General features: G+C 38.1%; 1 protein-coding gene across 1 annotated transcript; it reads right to left on the bottom strand.

Moving 5' to 3' along the window:
* Window positions 1–5,978: 5,978 nt before the first annotated feature.
* THAP10 (THAP domain containing 10) lies at window positions 5,979–15,282 on the bottom strand. The gene is made up of 3 exons (XM_019441614.2): window positions 14,643–15,282; window positions 7,232–7,379; window positions 5,979–7,123 (listed from the first exon to the last, which is right to left on the bottom strand). The coding sequence occupies exons 1-3, from the start codon at window positions 15,069–15,071 to the stop codon at window positions 6,927–6,929; spliced, it is 774 nt and encodes a 257-aa protein (XP_019297159.2). The 5' UTR covers window positions 15,072–15,282; the 3' UTR covers window positions 5,979–6,926.
* Window positions 15,283–15,321: the final 39 nt, after the last annotated feature.

Here is a 15,321-nt window from a genome sequence, read left to right as displayed (position 1 = left end):
CCTTTAGGAATCTTATATCACAGCCTCAACAATCACTTTTACGTAAATACCTCCCCAGACTATATCTCCTAAACTCACCACTGCAATCGACTAAAGGACGCATCCACTTTCCAGTTCCATTATCCTCTCAAACTCAACTTTCAGTACTTATTTAGCAAATATTTACAAGCACTCACTGTGCGCTAAGCACATACGCAAAACCCTTGGGCTCTCAGAACAATGCTTGGCACATGGGGATACTAATGTAAGTCCTTATTTTCAAGTTTTACAGAGCCTACTGGGGGAGATTGGTCAACAGTCACAATACAAGGAGATAAATGTTGTGATGGCTAAGCATGACACACTTTGGTGTATGCAGTGACATTTCATCCAGTCTTAAGACAGAGGTAAGCATAGGATCAGGATCAGGGCACCTGGGTGGCTCAGTCAGTTAAGCGTCTGGCTCTTGATTTCGGCTCAGGTCATGATCTCATGATTCGTGGGCCCGAGCCCTGTGTAGGGCTCTGTGCTGACAGTGTGGAGCTTGCTTGGGATTCCCTCTTTCTTCCTTTCTCTCCGCCCCTCCCGCACTCTCTCTAAATAAATAAATAAACTTAAAAAAAAAAAAAAGACTGAAGAGTAGGATCAGGAAGGGTTTCTCAGACAACTGACTCCCAAAATTGAAATCAGAACCTTTCTCCCCAGACTGACTGCTTCTTATTTCTACTAAGTGTTCTCCCATTTTAGCTGCCCCAGCTTGGAAACTCATTGTTTACTCTGTCCTTGTTCACAAATCCAGAGACTAACCTAATATTCATGTCTAGGATGTCCAGTCAATTCTTCCTTCTCAGTATCACCTCCCTTCTGTGCCTTTCTCACTCTAGTTCAATCTTGGATCTTCTCAAGCCAGGACTACTGCAAAAGTCTGTTCTCTTAGCCCCAACAAATTCTCTCCTTGCTGATTCTTCCCACACGATACTCCAGATTCAGTCACCTAATGTACTTCCTGGCTCAAAAACCTCAAAATGTTATTCAGCACCCAAAGGATAAAGGCCGATCTCTTTTCTGGCAACATTCTGCCCCCTTTCTCCTCCCTCCATCGGAATCTTCCACAATTCCCTTGTAAAAGCCTCTGCCTTCAGTCTAAGGATGCCACCACCATCCCTTCAAGCCACCCACTCTGCTCTTTCTGCATTTATGCCTGTGTTGACTTTTTCTTTGCTCAGTTTTTTTAAAAAAAATTTTAGTGCTTATTTATTTTTGAGAGAGAGACAGGGGGCAGAGAGAGAGGGAGACACAGAATCCGAAGCAGGCTCCAGGCTCTGAGCTGTCAACACAGAGCCCAACTCAGGGCTTGAACTCAAGAGCCGTGAGATCATGACCTGAGCCAAGGTCAAATGCTTAACCGACTAAGCCATCCAGGCGCCCCTGCTCAGTTTTTTGTTTGTTTTTAATGTAGCATATCTATATCCTCTCTCTCCTGAAATGGCAATTCCAATTTTACCTCTTCTGTGAAGTCTACCTTAAAAAAACTACAGAATTTATTGTTTGTACTAGTGAGTTGGCAATTAGCGTGTATTGCTGTTTTCTTTAGTTAACTTTATAAAGGTATAATCTACACCACCACAGGGATATGTACCAATGTAACTATCACATCAGGAAATAAAACACCCACATTAGCCCAAACATTTCCTTCTCCCCTTTGCAGGTTGTTTCCTACCTGCCCCAGTCCTAGGCAACTGCTGATTTTCTTTCTGTTACTACAGATTGATTCTCTCTCTCTCTCTCTCTCTCTCTCTCGAATTCTGTGCAAGTGGAAATATCAAGCATGTGCTCTTATTTGAATCTGGATTTTTTTCACTCGGCATAACGTTTACAAGATTCATCCATGTTGTTACATGCTTGTTCTCTTTTATTGTTGGGAGAATTCCATTGTCTGGATATACTATAATTTGCTTATCCATTCACCTGTTCATGAACATTTGGGTTGTTTTCAGTTTTAGGCTCATAAACATCTGTGTAAAAGTCTTTGTGTAGACATGTATTTTAATTTCTCTTGGATAAATACTTAGGAGTTGAATTGCTTGGTTGAATGATATTGGTTGTTACCTTTATAAGAGTTTGCCAAACTGTTTTCTAAAGCGGTTTTAATATTTTACATTCTCATCAATCATGTCTCAGAGTGCCGGATACTTCCTCTCTATCCAACACTTGGGTTATTCTAAACCGTTTGTATTTCTATATTGTAAATTGTATTGATTTTTTAATTTCACTTTCATTGTTCATGGCTAATATGTAACAATACAATTGGTTTTCATACATTACTAAACTCACTTATTAATTCTATTAGTTTTGTAGATCCCATAGGCATTTCTATGTACATGATCTATATTTAAAAAGCTTTATATTTTCCTTTTATTAATTTTTTTTTTTAATTTTTGAGAGAGAAAGCACATGCAAATGGGGGAGAGGAACAGAGGGAGAGAATCTTAAGCAGGCTTCAGGCTCAGTGTGGAGCCCCATGCGGGGCTGGATCCCACGACCCTGGGATCACGACCTAAGCTGAAATCAAGAGTTGGACGCTCAAACAACTGAGCCACTCTGGCACCCCTATATCTTCCTTTTCAACTTCTATGCATTGTATTATTTTTTTTTCTTTTTGCCTATAGTGCACTAATTAGGATCTTCACTACAATGTTGGCTAGAAGTACTGACAAATGGATATCCTTGACTTGTTCCTGATTCTTATTCCTGATAAAGCTTTCAGCCCTTGAACATTAACTATGGTATTATTGGTATATACATCATGGCTGCCATTTATCAGACTGAGAAAGTTCCCTTCTATTCCTAGTTTGCTGAAAGTTTTTATCATAAATGGATCTTGATTTTTGTCAAATACTCTCTCTAAATCTAATGAGGTGTTCATGTGATTTTTCTCCTTTCTTCTCTTAACGTGGTGATTGCATTGTTTGATTTTTGAGTGTGAAGCTAATCTTGCAGTGTTGAGCTAAACTATACTTGGACATGATGTATTATTGTTATATTGCAGGATAGGTTTGCTAATAGTTTGTTAAGGATATTTGCACCTACATTCACATTGGGATATTGCTTTGTAATTTCTTATGTCTTTGCCCAGTTTCGGTAATAGGATAATGTCGAGCTCATGAGATGGAAAGTGTTCCCTAATCCTTCTCTTGAAAGAGTTTACGTAACATTTACATTTTTTTCTTATGTGTTTGATAGAACTTATAAGTGAAGTCATCTGGGCATAGAATTTTCTTTGTGAAAGGATTATAATTACAAATTCAATTTCTTTAATAGATATAGAGTGATTCAGGTTTTCTGTTTCTTCTTGTGTCAGTTTTGATAGCTTGTCTCTTTTCAGCTCTAGAATTTCCATTTGGTTCTTTTTTATAGTTTCCTTTCCTCTTCTTAGATTTTCTATCTCTTCATTTGGTATTACTGTATTTTTCTGTTTGAACACATTTAAAACAGCCCTTCTAAAGTTCTTCTCTGCTCAGTACAACTTCTGGTTATCGTGGAGTTGGTTTCTATTATTTCCTATGTCTTGATTATGGATCACACTTTTCCCATTTCTCCATATGACTAGTAATTTTTAGTATTATGCTGGACATTTTAGACAATAAATTCTGTCATCTTATTCTAAAGCATGAAGGATTTTGTTCTAACAGCTAGTTAACTTGGCTGGACTCAGACTCCAAGCCGTTTCCCCTATGGTGTAGCTAAGCTAAGACTTCCAGCTGTTGCTTTCTACCGGGATCCCTGAGGTCTCTCCATACAACATATGTGTACTTCAGTGATTAGTCAAAGATTTGGGTGGTTGATAAGCAGATTCGGTCCTCCTCCCTAGTGGCTTCTACTTTTCTTCGATTTGCCCCACCACTTTTCACTTCAGGCGTCCTTAATTTTCAACTTTGACTCCTCACGCCAGTAAGATGGTAACTTTCTGCTTGAGTTCCAGCTGCCCTCCACAGCATGGAACAGGGAGTGTACTCAGGCGGGAAGGCTCACAAAGGACATCTCGCCCACTGCAGTTCACCTCTTTTAAGGCTGACTTGCTATTTCTACCTGCTTTTGATGCTCCCCAGGTCCTTCAAAGTTGTTTTCTATACATGTTATCCATGGGACGGTTAATCTGATACAAGCTTCCTTGCCACTAACAGAATAGGAACTGCCCTATTTGCTTCCATGGGGAAATGTGGGGAGATTTAAAAGAAAATGACACCATCACCACCATCATCTCTTCAGAATTCCCATTGAGAAATATTTTTGACAGAGCAAGCTTTATAGTCACACACTCTTGACATGTCTCTCTTCCCTTGCCTAAAGTCCAATGACTTCACATGTGAATCCACTTATGTTTTTTAAATATAAGAGATAAATACTGGCAATGTGCCAGCCATAAAATACATTTAAAATAGAATTTAAGCCTAGAATAAAATAAAAATTCTTGACAGTGGCCTCAAATGCCTTATGTGGTCTGGTTCTGTATACCAGTCCAATCTCATCTCTTATCATTCTCTGCCTAGTTCATTACCTCCAGCCACCCTAGCCTCCTTGTTGTTCCTCAAATACTAGAGCACCTGCCATTCCTATCATGTGGAATGCTCTGCCCTCCAATCATTAGATGGCTGCTTCTTCTGATCATCCAGGTCTCTGCTCAAATATTTTATCTTCAGAGAGACCTTTCCTGATTATTCTACCTAAAAGACCAAACTCTCTCCCCGACCCCAATTACGTTTTAACATCTTACTCTGCCTTGTTTTCTTTATAGCACTAATCATTATCTAAAATCATTCATTCATTTCCTTGTTTATTGCCTGGCTCTCCTCTAAAAGGTAAGCACCAAGAGGGCAGAATCTTTATCTTGTTCACCAATGTACCTTGGTATCTAGAAGTCATCTGGCAAAGAGTATGTTTAATAAATACTTATTAAATAAACAAATGAAAAATGATATGGGACGTTTTGAGGTATATCTCATTATTTCCCATTAAACTCTTCTGGGAACAACAGAAATTTAGATAATTGAAAATGTACAAAAAGTAATCAGTATTATATAGACCAGAAGTTCCTTATATTTAATTTAAAGCCAGTATTTCATTTTACTTCAGGACAGTGAAACGTTGTACATTATAAAATCATGTGAATCAACAAACCAAACATAAATTCTCAATTGGTAAGAGAAGAAAATTCTAACTGAATACAAAGTGAGAAAGAAAGAAAGAAAGAAAGAAAGAAAGGGAAAGAACTGTTACAGCTCTCAAAGTTGTTTAACACGTAGAAATGAAGTATACTCATGGCATTGGAATTTGGGGATGAATGGGCATATAATATTCATTATAATTGAATTAAGGAGATTGGCTGTTTAAAAGCTCAAGGGACAACAGGTACTTACTGATAGTATCAAGCTTCAGAAGATTTATGTGCTTAGTTTTAAAACATAAAGGTCTCTTGGGGCTCCTGTGTGGCTCAGTTGGTTAAGTGTTCGACTTCGGCTCAGGTCATGATCTCGCGGTCTGTGAGTTCGGGCCCCGCATCGGGCTCTGTGCTGACAGCTCGGAGCCTGGAGCCTGCTTTGGATTCTACACCTCCCTCTCACTCTGCCCCTCCCCCCGCTCATGCTCGTGTCTTTCTCTCTTTCTCTCAAAAATAAACATTAAAAAAAAATTAAAAAAACAAAACAAAACATAAAGGTCTCTTAAAACATAAAACAGTCATCTCAAAGTCAAGCCAAAGCAGCAATAATAATAATGATAATAATAATAATAATGCTAAATGTTTACACAACGATGTTCAGGCTCACAGCTTCTAGTAATATTTTGTTTGTTTGTTTTATTATTCTTTTTTATTAAAATTACACTGTTCAAATTAAGTCACACGTGAAATTGGCTTTGGAAGAAAATCGCTTTGGTATATCATTTAAATCTTCTAGGATACAAAGCATGCAAGTTCTTCCAGTCATGCACAACAAGACATGTGAGGTATCAAATGGACATTTGTTTTCAGTATTCCCACTAGAAGACTAGAGTTCTAATAAGTTTCTCAGAAACCGCTGTAACAAATTTCTTCATGGTGCAAAACTGCCATGGACGTTGTCCTGTGGCCGATGGAGCAGCTAAGTTTCACGTGCTTACTTCCCAAATGTGGAATTCAACAGAGTGGTATCAACAGAGGAAAACCTAATTCCTGGAGTGGGGATAATGCTAGAAATGTACTAATTTTTTTTTTTGCATGATGTTAATAATTTCAGTGTTAAATGAATCAAGCTCATTGGTTGCTTGCAATAGGAACCAATGCAGATTTCATCAACAAGATAATCTAAGTATACGAAATTCTGTCTCTGTTTCAATGAATTCCCTTCGAATATTTTCTGCACGAGTCATAGCTTCACCAGAAATGCGCACGGGGACTGATCCCCAGATTGAAGAGTATTACAAATGGACAAACTAATAAATATACAACATAAAAAAATCATAATCAAGGGTAAATCTCCTGACTCTACCCCCAGGTCATTTAATAGTATCAGACTTGGCTGTGCTTACTAGTATCTTCAAATTTAGAATAGTGACATTCCAGCTTATAAATGTCAAGTAAGTCCCACATGGGTGTTGCTTCTGCAGTAAGCTTAAATATTCAGTGCTTAATCTTGATCTGGAAATGTTGCTATTGTGGTTCTGTTTTATAATCCGATTTCCACGAAGGATTAAAAAGAAAAAAGAAAAAAAGGTGCAAGTGGGAGGTGGGGAGATTTGTGGACAGTATTACCTTCATTATCTTGGCAGGCGGGCACATTTTTGCCTTAGAGCTAAACAAATTTTGCTGATCCTCAACTATTTCAAAGCGAGAGAGCTGTGGGAACAAAGAAGTAATGATGTGAGCAGAGATGTGAGAACCTACAGCACACAAGTCACCTGATGTCGCGTTTTTAACAGGATTCTTCTTTCACCTGCACAGCAACGTAAGACAAACCGCTCTGCTCACTCTCAAGGTCCCAGTCTGCATCTGTCTCTGAGTCACTGGAGTAAATGTCAAAGAGAGAGGCACTTCCAGACCGCAATTCATCTGTCTGAGTAGTGGCATTACACAGTTGTTTTCCAAACACTTTTACTTTGGCCTGAATACCTGAAGGGAACGAACACAATCGCCTATGAATGACACTTGGCTTGTCATGTATCTTTCATATACAAAAGATTAATTCAATTATAAATGAATTGAAGAGTCAAAACATACCAACACTTCGGTGACGGGGCCTTTTCAGAGAAATCTGCGTACTTTTATGCACTGGACCTTCTTCACAGTGAGTAGGTACTGAAGTGACACCAGGAGATAGATTATCAGCGCGGACCTGTGTTTGTGTAATTTCATTTTCACATGTAATCTAAAAATATGAATCAGAGGAGAACTATATCAAAGGTAAGCCTAAGTAGTATGGTTTTATCTTTCAAAAGTGAGAAGTAGTAAAAGACTATAAATAATAGTTTTCAAGGTCACGTATTCGGAAGACTGGAATTTGAACCCAGGCAAGCTGGCTCCATAGTCCAAGTTCTTAAGAACTCTGCCATACTGTTCCTTACTATTTGTAATCACAAATTGCTAAGCATTCTGGTCAAACCGCAATCTATAAGCTATTAAGCTATTTGCTTACAACTCATTATTTTTCCCCCTAAATGAGTTGCTGTAAGAGATAATACTACTAGCATTAAATTATTGGATAGTGTAGCAGTAGCATTACTCTAGAAGACCCAATCATCGGTCCTTTATACCTTGCAGAGAAATGCTTTAATCCAATTATATGATTGGCTTTAATGTTTTTATGCTTTCCTGAGAAAAAAAAAATACAACATGAAATGGAAATTTTGGCTCTTGGGGGAAGTGAGAGGTAGAAAGGAGGAGGATTTGGATACTTAGACGGCAACATATGACTGAGTACCTAGAAATAACATGGAAGAGGCTAAGAAAGGATATCTGGAATGTGTAAGGGGGCCTGTGAGAAGAAAAAATAAGACGTGATAAAGAAACAAAAACAAAATTTGGAAAGTGGGTGATGGGCACTGAGGAGGGCACCTGTTGGGATGAACACTGGGTATTGTATGGAAACCAATTTGACAATAAATTATATATTAAAAAAAAAAATTAAAGTACTTTGCAATTTTATCTAGTGGCCTGGTAGTGACAAGTGCATTCAGACCACTGAAAAAATATTTTAGCTGGCATCTATGGTTGCTGTAACACAGCAAGACATTAAAGATACTTTTGTGAAGAGTCCTTTTGTAACAGAAATAATTATATCTAATATTACTGAGGACTTAAATCAAAACATAAGTCTTACCTTTATTTGTGTTTATAATTATGACTAATTTCCACTGGCTATATCTACTTCTAAGCCAAGCCAAAAGTCTACAATGAGTTCATTATTTCTTTACAGAACAGATTTATGCTTGATAAAAATGGCATTTTAGTTATTTACTCAGGTTTTAAAAAATAACTTCTGTTCCCGTTAGAAGAATACATTTTATCACTGAGAAAAATTTGCATGCAGAGAATAAACTAAACTAAAAATTAGCCATAATCTCTTTATCCATAGCTAACAACTTTATGGTTTGGAATTTTTTTGGTCTTTTGCTATTTATTTTTTTAAAAATTGGGATAATCTGTTTTATAACCTTTTATATATCCTTTAATACATCATTTTTCCCTATCATATAGCATGTTTCTATATTATTAAATAATCTACATAATTTTTGTGGCTGCATACAATCTATTGTACAGATATACTATAATTTATTAAAATAATCTGTATTGGAAACCTTTGAACATAAATCTTTTGTGCACATATCTGATTACTTCTTCATATTAAAAGGTTAAGAAGCAGAATTTCCAAATATGTATTGATCAACTGGAACATGTGTCAAAAGAAAATATTTGAAGTGAGGCAGAGAGAGACAAAAGGATGGAAAATATAGAAAAGATCACAAGAGACAGCAGATAAAATGAAAAAGTATTGTATATGGTATGAATTGTAGTCCCAGAGAAAAAGGGAAAATGGGACAGAAGCAATATTTGAACAAATAACATCTGAAAATTGACTAAAATGGACAGAAGACATTAAGACACAGTTTTACAAAAGTACTATTTGTATTAATCAAAATAAAAACAAAGGAAGCCACACCTATGCACATTACAGTAAAGCTGGAAAACAAAGAGAAAAACTTAGAAGCAGCTAGAGGAAAAAGATACATTCTCTTCAAAGGGGCAACCATACATAAGTGAGTAAGGATACAGAAAGACTGAAAGTAAAAGGATGTAGTAAGATATACTATGCCAGGGGTGCCTGGGTGGCTCAGTCGGTTAAGCGGCCGACTTCGGCTCAGGTCATGATCTTGCAGTCCGTGGATTCGAGCCCCGCGCTGGGCTCTGTGCTGACAGCACACAGCCTGGAGTCTGTTTCAGATTCTGTGTCTCCCTCTCTCTGACCCTCCCCTGTTCATGCTCTGTCTCTCCCTGTCTCAAAAATAAAGAAAATGTTAAAAAAAATAAATAAATAAAAAAAAAAGATATACTATGCCAAAACAACCTAAAGAAGGCCGATGTTGCTATATTAGCACTATATAACACAAAAACTGTTAGAATTAGAGACCAAATATGTAAATTCAAAATCACAGTGGAAGATTTTTAACATGTCTCTCCCAGTAATCAATGCAATAAGTAGACAAAAATTCCAGAAGAACATAGAACATTTAAACATTAATAGACATATATGGAACATTGTACCCAACTGCAGAACGCACATTCATCTCAAGTGAATATGGAATATTTACAAAAGCTGACCTATATTTTGCCTAATACAAGTTTCAATAAATTTCGAAAGATTAAATTCATATGCTATATATTCTCTGGCCACACTGTAATTGACATAGAAATCTGTAACAAAAACAGAACTACAACATGCCTGTGTGCTTGGAAATTTTAAAGTATACTTCTAAATAACCCATGAAAAGATAAACTTAAAAGATAAATTTATAGTGAAAATAAAAAGATAGTTTAAACTAAATAATAATACTCTACACCAAAAACTTATGGGATTCAGTTAATGCCATGCTTACAAGGGAGTTTTGGGCCTTAGATGCATAAAAGGGTATAGGAAAATTGACTAGGCTTGGTTAATTTAGACTGGAATTAACATCATGCAAAAAAGTATTCCACAAAAGATTTCTAACATAGCCTCATTTCAGGAGTCAATTTTTCCTCCATTAATACCACTCTAGGGAATTCTACAATTGGGAAATAAGCATATGAAACTTATCCCCCATGTCCATTCAAATGGAAATTCTGAAAATCGATGATCCAATTTAACTTCTTAAGAAGTTAAAGAAAGAAGAGTGAATAAAAATTTAAGAAGTAGAAAAACCAAGAGTGAACTATAATATAAACTATGGACTTTGGGGGATAATAATGTGTCAATGTTGGTGTATCAGTTCTAACAAATGTACCACTTTGGTGGAGGATGCTGATAACGGGAGAGGCTATGCATGGGTGGGTGCAGTGGGAAAATGGGAAATCTCTCTATATTCCCCTCAAGTTTGCTGTGTACCTAAAATTACTCTAAAAACAATCTTACAAAAATAATTTTTAAAATATTGGAGAAAAGTGTTTTAAAAAATTTAAGCAGCCAGGCAAAATTTGAAGTGTGGTAATTCAATGTGTTGTCTTCACATAAGCAAGTTAGCTATTCTTAAGATATTCTTTGTATGAAATATCACATCTGAATATGTAAGGATATCCTAGTGTAAGTGAAGTTTTCCACTTTCTAACAAATTTTTTTAATGGAAAAGCAGATATGAAAAGATCTATGTTAACCATTTAGCTCAGTAATGTACAAATCGAACCCATCAACTAAAAACTCAAAGTTGAAAAAAGTACATGGAAGGAAAAATGATAGAAAATAATGAAAAAGAAAAAAAAATACCAGAGAAAAGATCAACAAGGCAAAGTTTATTCTTTGAAAAGACTAATAAAATTGATATACACCTGGCGAAGTAGATCAAAAATGAAATGAGAAAGCAAAAATTACTACATATCATAAAGAATTTCAAAAGATAAAAGATTATCATAAGCAATTTTGTGTCAATATATTTGAAAATTTAAATTAATGAATTTATAGGAAACACAATTTATCAAAAGAAGTATAGAAACAAAAAACTGAATAACCCTATAACTATTTTTAAAAATTGAACCCATCATTAAAAATCTTCCCACAAAGACAACTCCAGGATAGGTATCTTTATCATTGAACTATACCAAATATTAATACCAAATTTATTAATGGCTATTTAATGCCCATTTATATAGAAATATTTCCAGAAAATTATATAAGAAGAAATAACTCCAAATTGGTCAGCATAATCTTGACACCAAATCTGAGAAAGGAATTTCAGGAAAGAAAGACTATAGATCAAGTTTGCAAAAATCCTAAATATTAGCAAATCAAATGAAGCTATATGTAAAAAAAGAGCACCACACTTTGGCCAAATTGTGTTTACTTCAGCCATGAAAGCTTGATTCTGTATTTCAAAACCAGGCAATATAACTCACCACATTAACAGAATAATAGACAAAATATAGGATCATGAATAGATTCAGAAAATATATAAAGCACTTGATATGATTCCACATCACTTATGATTAAATCTGTATCAAAAATTAGGAACAGAGAATATTTCTTTTTAGGATAAAGAACAGCTGCAAAAAAAAACCTATGGCATAAATCGTATCAAATGGTAAACCTAAAGGCTTTCCCTCAAAACAAGGATGAGAAAAGGATTCCTCACCACCTCTCTGGTTCCCAACACCATACTAAAGTGTCTAGTTAGTGTAGTAGGAATAGGAAATAGAAGCACGAACATCAAAAAGTATTTACCAACATGTCTTAGACATGAAGAAAATTCAAAAGTATCTACAAATTATTGGAATAAATAAGGTTACACAAGGTTTCTGGATACGAGGTCAACAGAAGTCAATTTATCTACATAAATATATAAAAAAATAAAAATTTAAATACTACTTATAATAGCAAAATCAAATAGAGATGAATTTAATAAAAGATGTGCAGAACTTTTACATAGAATGCCATAAAATATTTTTAAGAGAAATGTAAAAACCCAGATAGAGGGATGCACTATATTCATGAAGAATCAGTGTTGCCAATACGTTCTTTCTCCTCACATTCATTTATAGATTCAATGTAGTCCCAATCAAATCCCAGTAGATAATTTGTGGAAGTTGACAAACCAATTCTAAGATATATATGGAACTTATGCCACCTATAGTTGGATAAAAAAACAAGAATGCAAAATTGTTAAGGAAAAACAATAATCTTAGCTCTTGAAGCAAAATATCAGTGCATAGTGCTCCTCGGGGCCCCCTTTCCCCTTGGAGATAGTCCCTAATCTTTTTTCAAGGTCCCTACAGATAAGGAACATTCCATTGCATTTACCTACATATAGCACCAAACATCCAGAACAGTGTCTACAATAGCTCCTCGGAAAAGTTGTAGAATGCCTGGAAATTGTCTGTCAGTTGGCCCTGGAATTGGGAAAATAGTGAGTGGTGGAAGGACTCAGAGGTGGCACAAGCAAACTGTCTTAGCAATGATACTGGGGTTCTCGGTCCAGACCTGGCTACCAATGTATTGCTACCAACTCTAAACTCTTTTTAACATTATATACATTTAAAGTCACTACTATGAAAACACATAGCTTCCTAATAACTCGACAAGTGTATTAATGTAATATGGGTTGTTAGAAATTTTGGCTGGATATACTAATTGGAAAATAGTTTTGGTATCTTTTCTGGATTTCCTCAACATTAGCCTTTGTTATAGTATAAAATCTTTGACTGTTTCACTAGCCTGACTTTTCTTCTCCCAACTTATATAAATATAAATATTTATATTTATCTATTTATAGATGTACCTGTATGTGCTTAGATAAAGGTTGGATAGGTAGTGATAGTGGATAAAAAATTGAAGGGGCAGATGTCTTGACTGGTCTATAGCTTGGTGAGAAAGGAAACTGGCAGAGAACTGAACACTCTATTATAGTACAAAAAAGTGTTCTTATGGTCACATAATCACTCCACAATTCCATATTTATTGAATTCCTAAAATCTGCAAATTAATGTTCTAGGTACTGCCAGTACAATAATGAACACGTCAGATAGGATCCCTGCTCTCATGGAGCTTACATTCTAATGTGAAGACAAATATTAAGCGAACTACACAATTGTTTTGTGACAGTTGTGATGAGTATTACTGAAGTATATGTGCTATTGAAGCATATGAAATATATGAAGAAAGGAAGTATATAACTAGGGGGTCAAAGAGAAGGGTGTTTGAACTGATTTTTAAAGTAAAAAGACTTAATTGATGATGATGGGGAGTGGGAGCAGCATAATTGCAGGATATTACATGAAACAGCTGAGTGAGGCTTGTTGGTAGGAAGGAATATAGCATGTTCAAAAATGGAAAAGATCAGCATGACTGGTGTATACTGAACAAGGACAGTGGCCTTGGATAGGACTGGTATGGTAGACAGGGGCAAAAAGCACACAGGGACTTGCAGGCTGTGTTAATAATTTTGTTCTTTATCCTAGAAATGTCAGGATGCCTTAAAAGGGTCTTAAGCATCCACTCCAATGTAGGAAGCAGGTTGGTATTGCAGAAAAAGTTTTGCTCGGACAATTAGACCTAGAGCAAATATTACAGGCCCGTGAGGAAGTTATTAACCTCCAGGACTGGCATCCTTGTGTATACATTGTGAGTTTGGGCTAGATGAGCACTTAGTTTCCCTTCAGCTCTAAAATTCTAGGAACGCGTTTGAATATTCAAAGTCAAAACATCAGTTACAGATCAGTTAGTTGACTTGTCTTCCCATCTCTAGCAATTGAACACCTTTTAGATCCAGTTAACAGTCCTGATTTAATCTACCTAAGGGTGACAGGGCTGAAGTCTGATGATCTCAAAGAAGGCTGGGGAGTCTTAAGATGGGAAGAGGGGAAGAAGATCGTGACCAGAGGCAAGGTAAGTATAATCTACGCTTATGAGGATTACTGAAATAGCAGAAGAGGGCAAGGTGGAAAAACTGAGCTCACTTAGATGATTCAACTTAAAGGCAGCTAGTCAAGAGGAAAGAAGCGGGGTTTACCAGCAAGCCCCCTCCTCATCAGTAGCCTCGCATCCCCTCAACCTCCCCCCTCCCCATCATTCTGGCAGTCATAATGGACATCTCCTCGAGCTTATGTAATATGTTATGCAAAGACAGTTTCAAGCACCCCAATTCCTTGAGATCTGCCCAAATGAAACCCTTTCTATTTAAAAAAAAAAGCCTACGAGAGTGTGTGTTTGGGGGAGGAAGAGGTAGAAGGAACTATAGTTCCAAAGTGTTCATGTTCTATAGGACCTTGAGGTCACCAATACAGCACACTCCTAATTTTACAGATGGGAAAACAGATCCTAATCTTACAGATGGGAAAAAAGAACGCGTCGAGGCGAGGTGACCTTCCCCCAGGTGACACTAGTGGGAGAGCCGAGCCACAGTCCGGGGGTCCTCCCGCGACCCTCGGTGGACTCCTGGTGTCCCTTTACCTGTGAAGCCGCAGCCCTCTTCCTGGCCGGGAGGAGCGTACAGGAGGCCGGACCCGGGGCGGCCTCCGCCTGCCTCACCGCCTGGGGCTCTCCTCCCTTTTCGGGGCCGCCCGCTTGCTCTCCCTCTTCTTCCCCCTGGGGTGCCGGGCCGGACAGCCGGTGCAGGGTGGGCACGGCGCCCGCCACGAGCCTCAGGCGCTGCGAGAAGCGCAGATTCTTCTGGATAACTGAAGACACGTCAAAACAGGCCGGAGCGAAGTGGTCCGAGCAGATGACAGAGCGGTCGTTGCCCCCGTACCAGTCGGCGCGGCGGCCCCGCACGAAGCGGTCCCACAGCAGCCGCACGGCCCGGTCCTTGGGGAAGCGGAACAGCGACTTCCCGGACTTGGTGGTGTTGCCGCAGTGGGCGGCCACGCAGCGGGCCGGCATGGTGGCGGCCTCCGCCTCGGCACGCCCGCGCCTTCCCAGCCTGGGCGACGCGGGCCCCCTTCGCCTGCCCGCGCGGCGCAGGGCCACCGGAAGTACCGAGCTCGGGCGCCACAGAAGAGTCCGCGGTGCCTGGAGGTCGGCCTCTGCCGGCTCGCGCCGGTCCTCCCCCGAGAGCAGGTGGCCACGGGCAGAGGGATCCAAATTTCGCGCGGGCCGAGCCGAGGTGGGCCGGAAAGAGGAACGGACCGGA

Source organism: Panthera pardus, unplaced genomic scaffold (genome assembly GCF_024362965.1).
Source record: "Panthera pardus isolate Hobbes unplaced genomic scaffold, ASM2436296v1 HiC_scaffold_24, whole genome shotgun sequence".
Lineage (NCBI taxonomy): Eukaryota > Metazoa > Chordata > Mammalia > Carnivora > Felidae > Panthera > Panthera pardus.
Note: the sequence above shows the minus strand (reverse complement) of the source record. Positions and strands in the feature narration are given on the sequence as shown.